This window comes from Gigantopelta aegis, chromosome 12 (assembly GCF_016097555.1).
Source record: "Gigantopelta aegis isolate Gae_Host chromosome 12, Gae_host_genome, whole genome shotgun sequence".
Classification (NCBI taxonomy): Eukaryota; Metazoa; Mollusca; class Gastropoda; order Neomphalida; family Peltospiridae; genus Gigantopelta; species Gigantopelta aegis.
This window is the reverse complement of record NC_054710.1, coordinates 15,409,842-15,433,805: the sequence shown is the minus strand read 5'-3', so window position 1 is coordinate 15,433,805 and position 23,964 is coordinate 15,409,842. Positions and strand designations below refer to the sequence as shown.

Sequence of the window (23,964 nt, the reverse complement as noted above, 5' to 3'; positions counted from 1 at the left end):
GACTAATTTTTTTATTAATTTGACTTTAGTTTCTAACGAAAGTTCGATACGTTGCCGTTTTTTGGGTCACTCCGCCATTATAAATGAAATAAGACAACACAAAATATACGAGCGAGTCGCACCTATTTAGACATGCGTTAGGCTGACAGTAAAACTCGTCGAATTCATAAGAGTGAAATCAGTTAGGTATCAACACACACACTAATATTAATCCGACTCACCGCAATAAGAGTAAACTTCACACGAGTGCGATTACATTTTGTATTTGATCTTGCTGCGGCGTCCTGATTACTTGGCAGTTGACGATCATTGTTTAACTAATTAAGCAGCCCATCGTTCAGTCAAATCCCAGTCCGGTGTAGACAGAGGTAATTAATACCTGAATGGTTCTTTTGTTCTTGATTTTTGATCCGGAGTCCGGAGTAGACAGAATACGGATTAGGCAGAGATTTATACCTAAGAGATAAACGGTAGCTGAACGGGGCTTTAGAAATGGACCGGTTTACGCAGAGATCCGGATTACACAGAATCCGGTTTAGACAGAGTCCACTGTAAATGAAAATGATAAATACTTAAAATACATAGAGTTATGGTTACGGCTAGGTTTAGTGACCCTGCCAAAGGAATAAACTTAATAAACGTATCAAGAATTTTTGGTGGTGCGTGTAACATTATGCAGCACTGCACCAAGACAAACAACAGACGGATGATCACCGTGGCAATCTCTACTGCAAACGATTTAATCGGCTGTGAAATGTGCTTGAAGACGGCCCTTTCGCACATCTTTGGAACAGAATCGAATTCCTTCGAAATAAGGAAAATTGTGGACAGCAGATGGACAACAACGTCGCCTAGCATGCAGATTACCTCCAGTAAACATCGTCCAACACACACGACCAACTGGCCGAGCATGCAGAGAAGACAACTCGATAGTTGATAGACAATATCGGCCAGCAGCCCCACCAACGGGAGGAGACAACTCTGGACGACTCCGCCTTTGTTGGTTGCATCTTGAAGAACGAGGCCAAGAATGAGCACGATCAGGAAGAAGATAGAGAACTGAACCGAGCTGCTCAGCCGGACCCAGTGGGCTTGAGCCGTGGCTGAAACGAAAAAAAGTTAAAGTGAAGGTTACACACCACCATTAATTGCTCCATGCAGTTCAATACAATTTCTAGGTCAGAATATATTCTGTGAGAAATACAACACTGTCGAGAGGTGACTTCTAATTTTAAGGGGGGGGGGGGGCGAGACGTAGCCCAATGGTGTGTAAAAGCGCTCGCTTGATGCGCGGTCAGTCTGGGATCGATCCCCGTCGGTGGACCCATTGAGCTAGTTTCTCGTTCCAGCCAGTGCACGACTGGTATATCAAAGGCTGTGGTATGTACTACCCTGTCTGTGGGATGGTGCATATAAAAGATCCCTTGCTGCTAATCAAAAAGAGTAGCCCATGAAGTGGCGACGGCGGGTTTTCTCTCTCAATATCTGTGTGGTCCTTAACCATATGTCTGACGCCATATAACTGTAAATAAAATGTGTTGAGTGCATCGTTAAATAAAACATTTCTTTCTTTCTTTCTAATTTTAAAGGTAGGGTCAACTCAAACAAGAGCCTTATGTGTTGGAAAGATGCATACCCAGATCACCAACACATACTGACACATTAGCAAATGAAAAACGCGTAATTTTAGAGTTAATAAAAAACCATGATTATTCCTGCTAACTGGGGACAGCCATTTTGTTTTGTTTTTGTGACGTCCGGTGGGATAGCTTGGGGCGAAGTGACGTCAGCTCCTGACCATCTCCTGTATGTACAGTGTAAACAAAATCAGTAATTTTCGACAAGGCGCTTCTCTTTGATCAACCTGACTTGTAAAACAGCATAAATGACGTAATAATATAATAAACTATTTAACTAAATATATTTCAAGTTGCATTAATGGAACAAAATGGGGTTATAGTATTTTTCTCTGTTAAATAATCCAAAGGAAAAATGTACACTATTAGGCCTATTGATATGCTACGTTGGAGCAAAAACGACAACCCACGATACCCAAGTGATAATTTTCTTTTCTTTGGGACTACGTAATTGGTCAGTTCTGTGGTTTTAGATGGAAAAGTCTACATTGTACTTAATAGTTTTACAGAACTATTTACAGTAATAAACCATGTCCATTACCATTTTAGGGGCGACAGGTAATATTCCACAATACCGGTATGTATTTTTGTGTCTAGACAGCGTCAATTAATTGGCTCGTCTGGTTACCAATCAAATACACACCTGCCAATCAGGAATCACAGGTAGAAGCAACTAACAGCATAGACCAATTAACTAAGAAAACACTCCGTATATCATTTCAGTACATAGGTTAATGCATGGACAAAACATTGTTAATTATTTTGACTTGTTGTGTAGCCACTTTGACAATGGTATTTTATTTTGTATTGAAAAATAATATATATAGTGCTGGATATACTTATTGCAGAACATTGCAATGTATGACTATTTATCATCCTGCAAAAACCAGGTAGATTGTGTTTCTCTAGTTCTAAGGCTCATTCCTGACGTTATGCGTTAAGTATTACGTAACCACCAGCTCGCCAGAGGGCGTACTCACTGGAGATGGTACAAAATGGCTGCGCTCGTTATATATAATAGCCATCACATTTAACCGTTTTATTAATTAACTATACGATTATACGTGTTGATATTAAGCAATAATGTGCATTATATATCATTGAATATGCATACCAGGCCAAATGCCTTAATTGTCCCTTCCTTTAAGGAGTGTTCTCAATTAACAATTAGTACCATATAAAAAATCAGCATAGGTCGACCACGAAATGTTTCAGTTAACAGCACTCATGCCTGAGCACCATCTTGTGTTGCTGTTCAGTGGCGGATCCAGAAAATCCATTTAAGGGGGCCCCAATGACTTGAGGCGGAATGCCAAAGGAACTTTTGGGAGGTTTGGAGGGGGATTGTAAAAAAAGAAGAAAATTAATTATAATAAAATTATAACTGTTATTATAAATTTAGGGGGGGCCTGGACCCCTGCCCCCACCCACCCCCCGATCCACCTCTGCTGTTATACAAGTGGCACTATACCACCTGCACAGTTATCAGTTAGTACTACTGTATTTTGCAGAGTATAACCCGCTACCTTTTTTTTTCGAGTCTGAAAGGGCGGTTTATATAACGGTGCGGTTTATATATATACTCACAGGAAAAAGTTCCTGTGCACCAAATGATTGCATATAGAATATAATTTACTTAAATCTGGTTATAAAAATTTCAGTAACTGAACGTGTAATCACTCCCGTCAATATTCCAGCGGTGTCCTGTCAACTGCACGAACTATTCATACTTTGTGATCACACGTTGCACTACTAGCATTCTTGGTCACGTGCTCCTGTTTGACTTCATTTTTCTTATCATTGGACTTTAAAACTATTGTGACCGACCTCGGTGGCGTCTTGGCAGGCCATCGGTCTACAGGCTGGTAGGTACTGGGTTCGGATCCCAGTCGAGGCATGGGATTTTTAATCGAGATACCGACTCCAAACCTTGAGTGAGTGCTCCGCAAGGCTCAATGGGTAGGTGTAAACCACTTGCACCGACCAGTGATCCATAACTGGTTCAACAAAGGCCATGGTTTGTGCTATCCTGCCTGTGGGAAGCGCAAATAAAAGATCCCTTGCTGCCTGTCGTAAAAAGAGTAGCCTATGTGGCGACAGCGGGTTTCCTCTAAAAACAGTGTCAGAATGACCATATGTTTGACGTCCAATAACCGATGATAAGATAAAAAATCAATGTGCTCTAGCGGCGTCGTTAAATAAAACAAACTTTACTTTACTTTAAAACTATTATATGGATTCTCATCACTCAGAAAAATATTTTTGTTGGTATCTGATCGTCGTCAGTGTGATGCCACGCCTCCCAGAAAATGGACTCCTTCGAATGATGGGTATGATTGAGGTTAGAACGGCATAAACGCTGTTGCTAGTAATTTTGGTATTCATTGGTGTTCATGGTGTACACTATGCAATATCTGCAGAGATGTTCTCGACACTTTAGGGGCACTAGGGATCTTCCATGTTTAGGGAGTCGACACGTGACGCCACGTCAGCAAATCGTCAGTATTAAGCGGGTGCACATATGGAATCATTTGGAAATGATAAGTTTAACATCCTAATGCATCTCTAAGTTAAGGCCAATCAGTGGAAGAACTGAATGCAACCGATTAGGTGATAACAAAGTACATGACCGTACATCAGTACGTTGTTTTGTTACATCATCACTGACGGCGCACCAAACATTGTGTAGACAGTACTTCAGGTTCAGAAGGCAGAAGAGGATCACCGTACTTTTAACAGATCAATAGTACATCTATGTAAATCACAATATTTTTAAAGTTTAAAAATATGACCTACTGAAATTTTAATGATGCACAGGAACTTTTTTCGTTGAGTATATAATAAGTTACTTCAAGCCAATGGGTTATTTAAATACTACAGAGGTCATCCTACTGTAATCATCAAAGAAAGATTTCAAAAAGCATATCACTACTTGATGTACTCTAGATACTAGTAGATGTAAAGGTAAACATACACTACCTGATGTACTCTAGATACTAGGAGATATAAAGGTAAACATACACTACCTGATGTACTCTAGATACTAGGAGATATAAAGGTAAACATACACTACCTATGTACTCTAGATACTAGTAGATGTAAAGGTAAACATACACTACCTGATGTAGGCTACTCTAGATACTAGTAGATATAAAGTAAAACTTACACTACCTGATGTACTCTAATACTAGTAGATGTAAAGGTAAACATACACTACTTGATGTACTCTAGATACTAGTAGATATAAAGGTAAACATACACTACCTGATGTAGGCTACTCTAGATACTAGTAGATATAAAGTAAAACTTACACTACCTGATGTACTCTAATACAAGTAGATGTAAAGGTAAACATACACTACCTGATGTACTCTAGAAACTAGTAGATATAAAGGTAAACATACACTACCTGATGTAGGCTACTCTAGATACTAGTAGATATAAAGTAAAACTTACACTACCTGATGTACTCTAATACTAGTAGATGTAAAGGTAAACATACACTACCTGATGTACTCTAGATACTAGTAGATATAAAGGTAAACATACACTACCTAATGTAGGCTACTCTAGATACTAGTAGATATAAAGTAAAACTTACACTACCTGATGTACTCTAATACTAGTAGATGTAAAGGTAAACATACACTACCTGATGTACTCTAGATACTAGTAGATATAAAGGTAAACATACACTACCTGATGTAGGCTACTCTAGATACTAGTAGATATAAAGTAAAATGTACACTACCTGATGTACTCTAATACTAGTAGATGTAAAGGTAAACATACACTACCTGATGTACTCTAGATACTAGTAGATGTAAAGTAAAACATACATTACCTGATGTACTCTAATACTAGTAGATGTAAAGGTAAACATACACTACCTGATGTACTCTAATACTAGTAGATGTAAAGGTAAACATACGCTACCTGATGTACTCTAGATACTAGTAGATGTAAACGAAAACATACACTACCTATTTACTCTAGATACTAGTAGATATAAAGGAAAACATACACTACCTGATATACTCTATATACTACTAGTTAGAGGTAAACATACACTACCTATGTACTCTACTTCTAGTAGATGTAAAGGAAAACATACACTAACTATGTACTCTAGATACTAGCAGATATAAAGGAAAACATACACTACCTATGTACTCTAGATACTAGCAGATATAAAGGAAAACATGCACTACCTATGTACTCTAGATACTAGCAGATGTAAAGGAAAACATACACTACCTATGTACTCTAGATACTAGCAGATGTAAAGGTAAACATACACTACCTGATGTACTCTAGATACTAGTAGATATAAAGGAAAAGATACACTACCTATGTACTCTAGATACTAGCAGATGTAAAGGTAAACATACACTACCTGATGTACTCTAGATACTAGTAGATGTAAAGGTAAACATACACTACCTGATGTACTCTAGATACTAGCAGATGTAAAGGAAAACATACACTACCTATGTACTCTAGATACTAGCAGATGTAAAGGAAAACATACACTACCTGATGTACTCTAGACACTAGTAGATGGAAAGGTAAACATACACTACCTGATGTACTCTAGACACTAGTAGATGTAAAGGTAAACATACACTACCTGATGTACTCTAGACACTAGTAGATGTAAAGGTAAACATACACTACCTGATGTACTCTAGACACTAGTAGATGTAAAGGTAAACATACACTACCTGATGTACTCTAGACACTAGTAGATGTAAAGGTAAACATACACTACCTGGTGTACTCTATACACTAGTAGATGTAAAGGTAAACATATACTACCTATGTACTCTAGACACTAGCAGATGTAAAGGTAAACATACACTACCTATGTACTCTAGACACTAGCAGATGTAAAGGTAAACATACACTACCTGATGTACTCTAGATACTAGCAGATGTAAAGGAAAACATACACTACCTATGTACTCTAGATACTAGCAGATGTGAAGAAAAACATACACTACCTATGTACTCTAGATACTAGTAGATATAAAGGAAAACATACACTACCATACCTACTGTATTCTAGATACTAGTAGATATAAAGGAAAACATACACTACCTATGTACTCTAGATACTAGCAGATGTAAAGGAAAACATATACTACCTATGTGCTCTAGATACTAGTAGATATAAAGGAAAACATACACTACCTATGTACTCTAGATAATAGCAGATGCAAAGGAAAACATACACTACCTATGTGCTCTAGATACTAGTAGATATAAAGGAAAACATACACTACCTATGTACTCTAGATACTAGCAGATGTAAAGGAAAACATACACTACCTGATGTACTCTAGATACTAGTAGATATAAAGGAAAACATACACTACCTGATGTACTCTAGAGACTCAAGGAAAACATACACTACCTATGTACTCTAGATACTAGTAGATATAAAGTAAAACATACACTACCTGATGTACTCTAGATACTAATAGATATAAAGGAAAACATGCACTACCTATGTACTCTAGATACTAGTAGATATAAAGGAAAACATACACTACCTGATGTACTCTAGATACTAATAGATATAAAGGAAAACATGCACAACCTATGTACTCTAGATACTAGTAGATATAAAGGAAAACATACACTACCTGATGTACTCTAGAGACTAAAGGAAAACATACACTACCTATGTACTCTAGATACTAGTAGATATAAAGGTAAACATATACTACCTGATGTACTCTAGATACTAGTAGATGTAAAGGTAAACATACACTACCTGATGTACTCTAGATACTAGTAGATGTAAAGGTAAACATACACTACCTGATGTACTCTAGATACTAGTAGATGTAAAGGTAAACATACACTACCTGATGTACTCTAGATACTAGTAGATATAAAGGAAAACATACACTACCTATGTACTCTAGATACTAGCAGATATAAAGGAAAACATGCACTACCTATGTACTCTAGATACTAGTAGATATAAAGGAAAACATACACTACCTGATGTACTCTAGATACTAATAGATATAAAGGAAAACATGCACTACCTATGTACTCTAGATACTAGTAGATATAAAGGAAAACATACACTACCTGATGTACTCTAGAGACTAAAGGAAAACATACACTACCTATGTACTCGAGATACTAGTAGATATAAAGTAAAACATACACTACCTGATGTACTCTAGATACTAGCAGATTTAAAGGAAAAAATACACTACCTATTTACTCTAGATACTAGTAGATATGAAGGAAAACATACACTACCTGATGTACTCTAGATACTAGTAGATGTAAAGGTAAACATACACTACCTGATGTACTCTAGATACTAGTAGATATAAAGGAAAACATACACTACCTATGTACTCTAGATACTAGCAGATGTAAAGGAAAACATACACTACCTGATGTACTCTAGAGACTAAAGGAAAACAAACACTACCTATGTACTCTAGATACTAGTAGATATAAAGTAAAACATACACTACCTGATGTACTCTAGATACTAGCAGATGTAAAGGTAAACATACACTACCTGATGTACTCTAGATACTAGCAGATGTAAAGGAAAACATACACTACCTATGCACTCTAGATACTAGCAGATGTAAAGAAAAACATACACTACCTATGTACTCTAGATACTAGTAGATATAAAGGAAAACATACACTACCATACCTACTGTATTCTAGATACTAGTAGATATAAAGGAAAACATACACTACCTATGTACTCTAGATACTAGCAGATGTAAAGGAAAACATATACTACCTATGTGCTCTAGATACTAGTAGATATAAAGGAAAACATACACTACCTATGTACTCTAGATAATAGCAGATGCAAAGGAAAACATACACTACCTATGTGCTCTAGATACTAGTAGATATAAAGGAAAACATACACTACCTATGTACTCTAGATACTAGCAGATGTAAAGGAAAACATACACTACCTGATGTACTCTAGATACTAGTAGATATAAAGGAAAACATACACTACCTGATGTACTCTAGAGACTCAAGGAAAACATACACTACCTATGTACTCTAGATACTAGTAGATATAAAGTAAAACATACACTACCTGATGTACTCTAGATACTAATAGATATAAAGGAAAACATGCACTACCTATGTACTCTAGATACTAGTAGATATAAAGGAAAACATACACTACCTGATGTACTCTAGATACTAATAGATATAAAGGAAAACATGCACTACCTATGTACTCTAGATACTAGTAGATATAAAGGAAAACATACACTACCTGATGTACTCTAGAGACTAAAGGAAAACATACACTACCTATGTACTCTAGATACTAGTAGATATAAAGGTAAACATATACTACCTGATGTACTCTAGATACTAGTAGATATAATGGAAAACATACACTACCTGATGTACTCTAGATACTAGTAGATGTAAAGGTAAACATATACTACCTGATGTACTCTAGATACTAGTAGATGTAAAGGTAAACATACACTACCTGATGTACTCTAGACACTAGTAGATGTAAAGGTAAACATACACTACCTGATGTACTCTAGATACTAGTAGATGTAAAGGTAAACATACACTACCTGATGTACTCTAGATACTAGTAGATGTAAAGGTAAACATACACTACCTGATGTACTCTGGATACTAGTAGATATAAAGGAAAACATACACTACCTATGTACTCTAGATACTAGCAGATATAAAGGAAAACATGCACTACCTATGTACTCTAGATACTAGTAGATATAAAGGAAAACATACACTACCTGATGTACTCTAGATACTAATAGATATAAAGGAAAACATGCACTACCTATGTACTCTAGATACTAGTAGATATAAAGGAAAACATACACTACCTGATGTACTCTAGAGACTAAAGGAAAACATACACTACCTATGTACTCTAGATACTAGTAGATATAAAGTAAAACATACACTACCTGATGTACTCTAGATACTAGCAGATTTAAAGGAAAAAATACACTACCTATTTACTCTAGATACTAGTAGATATAAAGGAAAACATACACTACCTGATGTACTCTAGATACTAGTAGATGTAAAGGTAAACATACACTACCTGATGTACTCTAGATACTAGCAGATGTAAAGGAAAACATACACTACCTGATGTACTCTAGAGACTAAAGGAAAACAAACACTACCTATGTACTCTAGATACTAGTAGATATAAAGTAAAACATACACTACCTGATGTACTCTAGATACTAGTAGATGTAAAGGTAAACATACACTACCTGATGTACTCTAGATACTAGCAGATGTAAAGGAAAACATACACTACCTATGTACTCTAGATACTAGTAGATGTAAAGGAAAACATACCCTACCTATGTACTCTAGATACTAGTAGATATAAAGGTAAACATACACTACCTGATGTACTCTAGATACTAATAGATATAAAGGTAAACATACACTACCTATGTACTCTAGACACTAGCAGGTGTAAAGGAAAACATACACTACCTGATGTACTCTAGAGACTAAAGGAAAACATACACTACCTATGTACTCTAGATACTAGTAGATATAAAGGTAAACATACACTACTTATGTACTCTAGATACTAGCAGATGTAAAGGAAAACATACACTACCTGATGTACTCTAGATACTAGTAGATATAAAGGTAAACATATACTACCTGATGTACTCTAGACACTAGTAGATGTAAAGGTAAACATAGACTACCTGATGTACTCTAGACACTAGTAGATGTAAAGGAAAACATACACTACCTATGTACTCTAGATACTAGCAGATGTAAAGGAAAACATACACTACCTGATGTACTCTAGAGACTAAAGGAAAACAAACACTACCTATGTACTCTAGATACTAGTAGATATAAAGTAAAACATACACTACCTGATGTACTCTAGATACTAGCAGATGTAAAGGTAAACATACACTACCTGATGTACTCTAGATACTAGCAGATGTAAAGGAAAACATACACTACCTATGCACTCTAGATACTAGCAGATGTAAAGAAAAACATACACTACCTATGTACTCTAGATACTAGTAGATATAAAGGAAAACATACACTACCATACCTACTGTATTCTAGATACTAGTAGATATAAAGGAAAACATACACTACCTATGTACTCTAGATACTAGCAGATGTAAAGGAAAACATATACTACCTATGTGCTCTAGATACTAGTAGATATAAAGGAAAACATACACTACCTATGTACTCTAGATAATAGCAGATGCAAAGGAAAACATACACTACCTATGTGCTCTAGATACTAGTAGATATAAAGGAAAACATACACTACCTATGTACTCTAGATACTAGCAGATGTAAAGGAAAACATACACTACCTGATGTACTCTAGATACTAGTAGATATAAAGGAAAACATACACTACCTGATGTACTCTAGAGACTCAAGGAAAACATACACTACCTATGTACTCTAGATACTAGTAGATATAAAGTAAAACATACACTACCTGATGTACTCTAGATACTAATAGATATAAAGGAAAACATGCACTACCTATGTACTCTAGATACTAGTAGATATAAAGGAAAACATACACTACCTGATGTACTCTAGATACTAATAGATATAAAGGAAAACATGCACTACCTATGTACTCTAGATACTAGTAGATATAAAGGAAAACATACACTACCTGATGTACTCTAGAGACTAAAGGAAAACATACACTACCTATGTACTGTAGATACTAGTAGATATAAAGGTAAACATATACTACCTGATGTACTCTAGATACTAGTAGATATAATGGAAAACATACACTACCTGATGTACTCTAGATACTAGTAGATGTAAAGGTAAACATATACTACCTGATGTACTCTAGATACTAGTAGATGTAAAGGTAAACATACACTACCTGATGTACTCTAGACACTAGTAGATGTAAAGGTAAACATACACTACCTGATGTACTCTAGATACTAGTAGATGTAAAGGTAAACATACACTACCTGATGTACTCTAGATACTAGTAGATGTAAAGGTAAACATACACTACCTGATGTACTCTAGATACTAGTAGATATAAAGGAAAACATACACTACCTATGTACTCTAGATACTAGCAGATATAAAGGAAAACATGCACTACCTATGTACTCTAGATACTAGTAGATATAAAGGAAAACATACACTACCTGATGTACTCTAGATACTAATAGATATAAAGGAAAACATGCACTACCTATGTACTCTAGATACTAGTAGATATAAAGGAAAACATACACTACCTGATGTACTCTAGAGACTAAAGGAAAACATACACTACCTATGTACTCTAGATACTAGTAGATATAAAGTAAAACATACACTACCTGATGTACTCTAGATACTAGCAGATTTAAAGGAAAAAATACACTACCTATTTACTCTAGATACTAGTAGATATAAAGGAAAACATACACTACCTGATGTACTCTAGATACTAGTAGATGTAAAGGTAAACATACACTACCTGATGCACTCTAGATACTAGCAGATGTAAAGGAAAACATACACTACCTGATGTACTCTAGAGACTAAAGGAAAACAAACACTACCTATGTACTCTAGATACTAGTAGATATAAAGTAAAACATACACTACCTGATGTACTCTAGATACTAGTAGATGTAAAGGTAAACATACACTACCTGATGTACTCTAGATACTAGCAGATGTAAAGGAAAACATACACTACCTATGTACTCTAGATACTAGTAGATGTAAAGGAAAACATACCCTACCTATGTACTCTAGATACTAGTAGATATAAAGGTAAACATACACTACCTGATGTACTCTAGATACTAATAGATATAAAGGTAAACATACACTACCTATGTACTCTAGACACTAGCAGGTGTAAAGGAAAACATACACTACCTGATGTACTCTAGAGACTAAAGGAAAACATACACTACCTATGTACTCTAGATACTAGTAGATATAAAGGTAAACATACACTACTTATGTACTCTAGATACTAGCAGATGTAAAGGAAAACATACACTACCTGATGTACTCTAGATACTAGTAGATATAAAGGTAAACATATACTACCTGATGTACTCTAGACACTAGTAGATGTAAAGGTAAACATAGACTACCTGATGTACTCTAGACACTAGTAGATGTAAAGGAAAACATACACTACCTGATGTACTCTAGATACTAGTAGATGTAAAGGTAAAACATACACTACCTGATGTACTCTAGATACTAGTAGATATAAAGGAAAACATACACTACCTATGTACTCTAGATACTAGCAGATGTAAAGGAAAACATACACTATCTATGTACTCTAGATACTAGCAGATGTAAAGGTAAACATACACTACCTGATGTACTCTAGATACTAGTAGATATAAAGGAAAACATACACTACCTATGTACTCTAGATACTAGCAGATGTAAAGGTAAACATACACTACCTGATGTACTCTAGATACTAGTAGATGTAAAGGTAAACATACACTACCTATGTACTCTAGATACTAGCAGATGTAAAGGTAAACATACACTACCTGATGTACGCTAGATACTAGTAGATGTAGAGGTAAACATACACTACCTATGTACTCTAGATACTAGCAGATGTAGAGGTAAACATACACTACCTATGTACTCTAGATACTAACAGATGTAGAGGTAAACATACACTACCTGATGTACTCTAGACACTAGTAGATGTAGAGGTAAACATACACTACCCGATGTACTCTAGACACTAGTAGATGTAGAGGTAAACATACACTACCCGATGTACTCTAGACACTAGTAGATGTAGAGGTAAACATACACTACCTGATGTAGTCTAGACACTAGTAGATGTAGAGGTAAACATACACTACCTGATGTACTCTAGACACTAGTAGATGTAGAGGTAAACATACACTACCTGATGTACTCTAGACACTAGTAGATGTAAAGGTAAACATACACTACCTGATGTACTCTAGATACTAGTAGATGTAAAGGTAAACATACACTACCTGATGTACTCTAGATACTAGTAGATGTAAAGGTAAACATACACTACCTGATGTACTCTAGACACTAGCAGATGTAAAGGTAAACATACACTACCTATGTACTCTAGACACTAGCAGATGTAAAGGTAAACATACACTACCTGATGTACTCTAGACACTAGCAGATGTAAAGGTAAACATACACTACCTGATGTACTCTAGACACTAGTAGATGTAAAGGTAAACATACACTACCTGATGTACTCTAGACACTAGTAGATGTAAAGGTAAACATACACTACCTGATGTACTCTAGACACTAGTAGATGTAAAGGAAAACATACACTACCTGATGTACTCTAGACACTAGTAGATGTAAAGGTAAACATACACTACCTGATGTACTCTAGACACTAGTAGATGTAAAGGTAAACATACACTACCTGACAGCTGTCTCAGTCTCTTAACATACGGATCACTCAAAGCTTTCAACGACTGCAGTTCTGAAAAGAAAAAATGAAAGAAATGTTTTATTTAAGGACGCACTCAACAGATTGTATTTACGGTTTATGGTGTATTTACGGCGTCTGCCCACACAGAGTTTGAGAGGAAACCCACTGTCGCCACTACATGGGCTACTCTTTCCGATTAGCAGCAAGGGATCTTTTATTTGCTCTTCCCACAGGCAGGATAGCACAAACCATGGCCTTTGTTGAACCAGTTATGGATCACTGGTCGGTGCAAGTGGTTTACACCTACCCATTGAGCCTTGCGGAGCACTCACTCAGGGTTTGGAGTCGCTATCTGGATTAAAAATCCCATGCCTCGACTGGGATCCAAACCCAGTACCTACCAGCCAGCCTGGTATACAACTAATATTGTCGGTAGAATGATGAAAATACATGATGAAAAGTTCGGGCCAGCTCATTTTGCCAGAATTTCTCTTTTGGTTTTGCCCTAATTTGAGGATTTTCTCCAGGACTGGGGCTGTCTCACCCCAACTCCCTCCCCCCCACCTACCTCCCCCCACCTCTCTCCCCCCACCTCCCATCCAACCCGTCTCATACGCTTATGTTAATATATCAACGGACTACAGTCTTCCAACCGATTTCTACAAATTCGGGCCCCTCACAAATTGCATGCATAGTCAAATTGTTGACATGACTCCCTGAATGGCATTTACAGGGACATACCCTAGTTTTTAAACACTAAGGCATATCTTTTACTATTAGAGCCGTTTTTGATAACTAAAATCATACTTTACTTAGATTTTATTGTTTAGATTATCCATTTCCGTACATTCGAAGTGTTTTTGGTGATCCTGGTGTTTTTATTATCACAGAAAGGATTTCTCATATTTTTAAAAACGCACGTGAGTCTGAGAAGTAACAGTTATGGAGTCAAGTTTTAGTCTATTTTAGAGGATATTTCACCATTTCAAAGTCAGAGACTCATGTTTTACTCAATTGTAACTTTATCCAAATGTGTTACAGCTTTGCAGATTAACTAAACTTAGTGTGTGCATTTTCATGGGTTAAAAACTAGGGTCTGTCCCTTTAAAAAAACACCTAACCAAGTGCACACCCCAATCTAATTAAAATTATCTCCACTATTACATGTGGATCTAACAGCAGCCCGTTGGGGCTCATGTCCAGTTGACCTTTCATTCGACCAATCAAAACCTTATTTGCAAAATCATGTCAGTCATTTGAAAAGAATTTGAAAACATTCAGATTATGCCGAGGGTATACGAAATGATTCGGGCGAATTATGAAGTATGCCGGAAACTAATTGCAATATAAAATTTTATATAAAATTTGTTTCAAGACGGAAAAATACCCCATGATGGTATAGCCATAAAATCTGTTTATACTAGTATACAATCCAGAGTTTATTACTGCATTTTTCCCCTTGTTTTTTCAATGTTGAAATAGACCAACAAGTTCGCCTATTGCATAAATAGTCTCGCCCGATATTTTTAGAATTTGTATGCTCTCGAATAACGCTATAGAAGGTGAAGTGTAATTGGTCGATATTTAATTTGTTATTTATAGATGAAATGTCACCTGGACATGGGAGTCCACGCAATGCTGTTAGATCTACTGGTAGACCCAGTAGAGCTAATTTTAATCAGATTGGTGCACACCCAACACTGATGTATTTATCATTAGCTACATTGTATGTCAAACAGTCTTTAGAGCATATCTACTACATGTTTCCACTAGCAGCACGGGATCTTTTATATGCACATTCTCAAAGACAGATCACCACATACCACAGCCTTTGACATAGTGGTCATGGGGCACAGGTTGCGATGGGAAAAAACCAATGGATGTGCCAAGATTTGATGCTATGGTACATTACGTGAGTGCTCTAGCTACCAACAGTGAAATAGTCCAGAGGATGATCATGATCATAGAGCTTGGTGCATGTACAGACATTTCCTTTCAGTTTCCACGCTAATGCTGATGCATAGCTTCTGTACTCTGACTTCAATGGACTTGGTTTGAGTTTGGAGTTTTCCTTCTCCTAGGAGAGTTTCCTTACTAGGATTCTGAGCCTCTCCAGATCAGTTTTTATTTTGGAGTTTGCTTCTCCTAGACAGTTGTCTTTCTGGACTCACGTCCTCTGTCTGCCCAGTCCATATTAGTCTAGTCTCTACCCTTTGACCAGTCCAGCTTGGGTGACCCTACCAGGAGCTGATGCTCCAGATGGCATAGCTCTCCGAGTCATTGAGACATGCAAGCTACCTCACCACTTCAAGGAATGGACCATGAGATAGGTCCAGGGGATTAAACAGCATGTACACTTTACACACACAATACCGTTCAAAACAAACTTCTTCTTCTACTAATGTGATAATCACAGGGATGTGAGAGGGGTTGGAACAAAAAAGCATACTGTGGCCGGGGTCCAGGGGCCACTCAAGGGCCCCTGAAGGAAAATTGTTGTCTGCAACCCCTGGAACTGCCAAAAATTGCATTCAATGCTAACAAATCTAAACTGGTTATAACTTATAATATAAGGCACACATCATAAACTTGAAACCGTGAAAAACATGCAAATGAACCTTGTGTGGTCAACAGTATTGAACATCATGTTGTTGTTGTTTTTTAGACGAAATGGAAAAGCACATTTTTGCTTTTCCGCGTAGCTCACATCCCTGTAGTCAATAAAAAAAATCTATAATCTATTGTCGTGGAAAAATATTTAACAATAATTGTGCAAACAGTGTAGGTAATTGAAATTTTTTTTTTTTTTTATTTAACGACATTACTAGGGCACATTGATTATTTAATCATAGGCTATTGGATGTCAAACATTTGGTAATTATGACCCGTAGTTACCAGAGGAAATTTTCATTAAATTTTTCCATTAACAGCAAGGGATTTTAGATATGCACTTTATCACAGAAAGGTATGTACATACCATGGCCTTTGACCTTTGACCAATTGTAGTGCACTGGTTGGAATGAGAAAAAACAATCAGTTGAATGGAAGGAAGGAAATGTGTTATTTAATGACACACTCAACACATTTTATTTACGGTTATATGGCATCGGACATATGGTTAAGGACCACACAGATATTGAGGGAGGAAACCCACTGTCGCCACTTCATGAGCTACTCTTTTTGATTAGCAGCAAGGGATCTTTTATATGCACCATCCCATAGACAGGATAGCACATACCACGGCCTTTGATGTACCAGTCGTGGTGCACTGTCTGGAGCGAGAAATAGCCCAGTGGACCCACAGATGGGGATCGATCCCAAACCGACTGCGCATCAAGCGAGCGCTTTACCACTGGGCTACGTCTCACCCCTCAGTTGAATGGATACACCGAGGTGGTTCGATCCTGCGACGCAAGCTCCTCAGGTGAGCACTCAACCCACTGAGCTAAATCCTGGCCCTGTGTAGGTGATTGAATTGGTATAAGGGTGTATACTACCAAATCAAATCCCATAGACGACAATAGTAACACATGTGGCTAAAACCCCTACCTGCAGCGTATCAATCAATATAAACACCACAGATATAAATACTACCACCCCTCACACTTAAAGTGAATCAGAAAAAATCGGGGGTCAAGCTGCTTGTTTCTGAGATAACGGGTAGCTTCTATGACTACCCTAGTTCCGCACAAAATTCGAGTACTTTTTTTAAAAATATACCAGGGTTTGATTTTGTTTTCATATGTACATTAAAAATGTACTGAGTACCCGGCAGAATGAATGAATGAATGTTTAACGACACCCCAGCGCTAAAAATACATCGGCTATTGGGTGTCAAACTATGGTAATGCAAACAAATAAACTGATGATCAACATCAATATAAAAAATTTAAGATTTAAAGAAAAACACAGTGTAAAGAACTGTGCAAAAATACAAACATCACAGATAGATACTGACTTTAACTCAAAACAAGGGGATTTGTGCTGTATTGGCCATTCTCGGAGAATGTTACACCCCTGCACCACGGTGAGGTACATAATCAGAGCCATAATTCTGTACAATGCAGTATAGAATTGGGATTTGGCAAAATAGTGGACGATTCCATTGATCTCTATCTAGTGCACGTGCAGGGGATACTGAGCAGATATTAAAGATAAAAGTGAGTGATTTATAGGATCTATCCCTGATGTATATCAAAGACTGTGGTATGTGTTATCCTCTGTGTGATGGTGCATATAAAAGACCACTTCTACTAATGAAAACATTATGCGGGTTTCCTCTCCAAGACTGTATATCAGACTTACCAAAATGTTTGACATCCAATAGCCGATGATTTATAAATCAGCGTGCTCTATTTTTAACTTTAATTTATTCAATAAGCATATCATTATACAGGCAATGGTAATTTTACACAACACATTTTGAACACGATATATCACAATATGAAAAGTAATGGCAATACCCAACCTTATTAGTATTATGTCAGAATTACCAAATGTTTAATATCCAATAGCCGATGATTAATAAATCAATGTGCTCTAGTGGTGTTGTTAAACAAAACAAACTTTAACCTATGATGTTAACCACAAAACCAATAAAACAATCCACAAAAATGAACACCATGCAGATTAATAAAAAGTTAAAGTTTGTTTTGTTTAACAACACCACTAGAGCACATTAGAGAGGAAACCTGCTACATTGTTCAAGATGCGTCATAATTACCTTCCCAAATATCTGGTCTGATGTTGGCAGTTTTTTCTCTGACCCACACTATTCTCGCCTGGATGACGTCTCCAAGACCACGTTGTTCACCATCTTGATAAACTGGTAAAATAAAAAAAGAAAGAAATCGTCTTCTGAATCCTCAGCTCATGATCCGCTCATGATCTTAACATGTCAAAGAAATGCTAATGATTGTACTATGCTAAATAAAATCCCACAGGCGACCATGTTAACATTTGTGTTTCAAAACACTATATACAATATATCAACCAAACTATGACCCATAATTTATTACGATATTAGTGATTTAGGCCTAACAAAATTTAATAATAATTAAAACAAATTACTATTGTTGTTTCTGGAATTGTACCAAACAAGTTACTGTATGTAGAAGAGGTCGTTTTTTGGGTGGTGGTTGTTAGATTTGAGGGCTTTTTTATACAATATTTACCCCTCCTTTAAGGCCATCCTTAAAACTATTTTGTTTTGTCCATTTCAGACCAGTAGTTTCAAATGTGGGTAGGTAGGTAGGTAGGGATTATTATTATTATTATTATTTTATTTATTTATTTGCTCCATACATGTAATGCCACATATGAGACACTTCATTCTGTTACATATTAAATGTCATAGTTTTAAATATTTCTGGATATCACTTTTTTTTATCAGGTTTTAACTTTACCCAAACATTATTAATCAGTGATAGAAAAAAGTAGAATTTATCAATTGTCCAAGTCCACCCGGCCAATAGCCGATATGTATTTTTGTGCTGGGGTGTCATTAAACAAACATTCATTCATTCATTGTCCAAGTCTATAGATATTCCCAAACAATAACACCGGATATGTTATACTTACGTTATATAATACTCTTTATATATGTAACTATTGTATATGTATTAGGAGTTTCTGTTTGGGGGTACCTGTGTTCAAGTCCATCTAAAAATCTACTTATCCAATATTTAATAATAAATTGGCAATTTCCCTGGATTCTGTTTAATGATTTAAACTAAAAACTTTATTGTTCATAATAAGGGTTATCATGTACTTCACAGTATAATGCTCATGATTTACAAAACCCCACCCTAAAACATGTTTAACTAAAAATAAGCGACTTTGCTTTTTCTCTCTTTTTTTTTTTTAAAGTTATGGGGCTACAATGTAAAAATGCATAGCGATTCGTTAGTAATGCAAATATGAATAAATGTTGATATCCCGATTAGGGCATTTTTGTTTAATTCAGGCAAAAACCAGCCTTCCCCCCCTCCCCCCCCCCCCCCTCTACAGAAATGGGAGCCCGTAGGCATATGACTGATACTTTGGTAGGTAGTGATACATATATATCCCTATACTTTACGTTACGTATCCCGATAAACTTGGCTAGCGATACGATACGTATCCCAATACTTAGCTAGCAACACGATACGTATCCCGATACTTGGCTAGCAACACGATACGTATCCCGATACTTGGCTAGCGATATACATTATGTATCCTGATATCTTGATGAACTATGACAATTCAACGCTGATTCATAAAACATCGATATTGTCCGACGAGGCTAGCTGCTGCAATGCACTGCTGGAATGAAATTGGTATAATATCCGCCCGGTCTCCCCCCCCCCCCCCCCCCCCTTTATTATTTTTAGTTAGGGTCAGGGTTAGGTTTAGGGGTTAGGGTGAGGGTTAGGGTGAGGGTTAGGCTGAGGGTTAGGGTTAGGGAAGGGGGGGGGGGGGGGGACCGGCGGATATTTTTCCTAGATGAGCTATGGAACTGCCATGAACATACGGTTCCTTTCAATGAAATAAATCCTCTTCACACTTGTGATATTCGCTCCGCATTTAGTACAACTCCCTGATTGGTCAACACAAGACTCGCAGAAAACATGGCCACACGGAATGCACGTGACAGGACGGTCAACCGCATTTGTACACACTGAACACCCGGATCCGTTCATCGTTCTGAAACTATATATACACATGTAGGGCATAAAAAAGGTACACACACGAACACACGTGCATGCACACACGCACGCACACACACATGCACGCACAAACACAAAACTACCCCAAAACCCAACAAAACAATAACAAAACAAACAAAAGCAATTTGATTATAACTTCCTTTGTGCTAAATTAGCATATATACATTATTATCTAAACTGTAAATAACGGGATTATAAACTTCCTTTGTGCTAAATTAGCATATACATTATTATCTAAACTGTAAATAACGGGATTATAACTTCCTTTGTGCTAAATTAGCATATACATTATTATCTAAACTGTAAATAACGGGATTATAAACTTCCTTTGTGCTAAATTAGCATATACATTATTATCTAAACTGTATATAACGGGATTATAACTTCCTTTGTGCTAAATTAGCATATACATTATTATCTAAACTGTAAATAACGGGATTATAAACTTCCTTTGTGCTAAATTAGCATATATACATTATTATCTAAACTGTAAATAACTGAATTATAAACTTCCATTGTGCTAAATTAGCATATACATTATTATCTAAACTGTAAATAACGGGATTATAACTTCCTTTGTGCTAAATTAGCATATACATTATTATCTAAACTGTAAATAACGGGATTATAAACTTCCTTTGTGCTAAATTAGCATATACATTATTATCTAAACTGTAAATAACGGGATTATAACTTCCTTTGTGCTAAATTAGCATATACATTATTATCTAAACTGTAAATAACGGGATTATAAACTTCCTTTGTGCTAAATTAGCATATACATTATTATCTAAACTGTTAATAACGGGATTATAAACTTCCATTGTGCTAAATTAGCATATATACATTATTATCTAAACTGTAAATAACGGGATTATAACTTCCTTTGTGCTAAATTAGCATATACATTATTATCTAAACTGTAAATAACTGGATTATAAACTAAATTAGCATATACATTATTATCTAAACTGTTAATAACGGGATTATAAACTTCCATTGTGCTAAATTAGCATATATACATTATTATCTAAACTGTAAATAACGGGATTATAACTTCCTTTGTGCTAAATTAGCATATACATTATTATCTAAACTGTAAATAACTGGATTATAACTTCCTTTGTGCTAAATTAGCATATACATTATTATCTAAACTGTAAATAACTGGATTATAACTTCCTTTGTGCTAAATTAGCATATACATTTTTCTAAACTGTAAATAACTGGATTATAACTTCCTTTGTGCTAAATTAGCATATACATTATTATCTAAACTGTTAATAACGGGATTATAAACTTCCATTGTGCTAAATTAGCATATATACATTATTATCTAAACTGTAAATAACGGGATTATAACTTCCTTTGTGCTAAATTAGCATATACATTATTATCTAAACTGTAAATAACTGGATTATAACTTCCTTTGTGCTAAATTAGCATATACATTATTATCTAAACTGTAAATAACTGGATTATAACTTCCTTTGTGCTAAATTAGCATATACATTTTTCTAAACTGTAAATAACTGGATTATAACTTCCTTTGTGCTAAATTAGCATTATCTAAACTGTAAATAACTGGATTAATTGGAATACCAAGTTTTCAGGGCCCCGTTCCATGAAGCGATCTTAGCCCTAAAATCACGTTAGATGCATAGCTGCTTTACGCACTAAGGTGATCTTAGTGCTAAGATCGCTTCGTGGAACGGGGCCAACCGTGGAAACATTTGGAGGGGGTGTCAGCATCTAATGGGGAGGGGGCACAAGCCATATGTTTTCACCTTTATTTATATAGAGTATCAGAAATTGTTTTTTTAGCAAACACCTAAGTTAGGAATTCCTTTAAAATTAAGCTTTTGATTTCTTGTATATTTCTGGGCAGTGGGTGGGGTGGGTGAGGAGGGAGTCATGTGGTAAAGCACTTGCTTGCTCGATGCGCAGTCGGTCTGGGATCGATCCCTGCTGGTGGACTCATTCGGCTATTTCTCGTTCCAGCAAGTGCGTCATGACTGGTATATCAAAGGCTGTGGAATGTACTACCCTGTCTGTGGGATGGTGCATATAAAAGATCTCTTGCTGCTAATCGAAAAGAGTAGCCCATGAAGTAGTGACAGCAGGTTTCCTCTCAATATGTGTGTGGTTCTTAACCATATGTCCAACGCCATATAACCATAAATAAAATGTGTTGAGTGCGTCATTAAATAAACCATTTCCTTCCTTTTTTGTATATTTAATAACAAATAACAGATTCTCGCAGATGTAGTCGAAAAGCAGTCAATTAGAAATAGAGAATAAATACACGAGTGGCCGATACCATTATTTCACACAGAGTTGTTCTAAAATCTATCTAACGAGCGAACGCAAGTTTAATATGTTTTTAAACAACGAGTTGTGAGATAAATGGTATCTAACGGACACGAATGTATTATTCTATTTCTTACATATCCTCAAAAAACAGATTTTAAGCAAATTTTAACATCTTTTTTAAATAAAAGTTATTTACAGCCATTGCACTTGCAGCTGACTTACGCGCCACAGACACATGATTGTCAAGTTAACTATACGTCACAGTGTAAACGATTTCCATCGTGTTATTTTTTATTGGATGTATGGCATTGGTGACTTAGTCATCACCTAGGAGCAGCCAGTCGTATGTGTTGAAGTTGTTAACACAATGACATATTGTGTAAACAACTTAGTTGTGAATTATGTGTTATCAAAAATAACACATGATGTTCTCACCAACGGGTGTGTAAGAAATGCGGGGGACATGTTTACAATGTTCACCTTAATACTTTTGTGGATGCATGATTATTATACAGTTTTAAAAAATTTGTTTTGTTTAACGACACCTAGCTGAACAGATCCACTAAGGTGGTTCGATCCTGCGATGCAAGCACCTCAGGCGAGCACTCAACCGACTGAGCTAAATCCCGCCCCAATACATGTCAATTTACTTTTGAATACTGTAGATGCCCCCTCTAAGCGTTGCACCCATGACCTTGAAGAATCTTGCAACCGTCCCTGCCATTTAAAAATTATCACACACACACACCCCAGCCTCTTCTCCATCACCAGCTTCACGGCCTCGTTGTGACCCCTGCTTAATTTGCTGCTGGATCTGCCACTG

The 23,964-nt window shown here is 36.3% G+C and overlaps 1 protein-coding gene across 1 annotated transcript in view; it reads right to left on the bottom strand.

The window, feature by feature from the left end:
• Positions 1–449: 449 nt before the first annotated feature.
• Positions 450–23,964, bottom strand: part of LOC121386768 — a 26,137-nt gene continuing 2,622 nt past the window's right edge. The window contains exons 2-5 of the mRNA XM_041517778.1: positions 20,633–20,811; positions 18,845–18,946; positions 14,113–14,172; positions 450–1,103 (exon numbers count right to left, since the gene is read on the bottom strand). Of these exons, the coding sequence (XP_041373712.1) occupies positions 520–1,103; positions 14,113–14,172; positions 18,845–18,946; positions 20,633–20,801 (915 nt within the window). The 5' untranslated portion in view covers positions 20,802–20,811 and the 3' untranslated portion in view covers positions 450–519. The remainder of the gene's footprint in view (positions 1,104–14,112; positions 14,173–18,844; positions 18,947–20,632; positions 20,812–23,964) is intronic.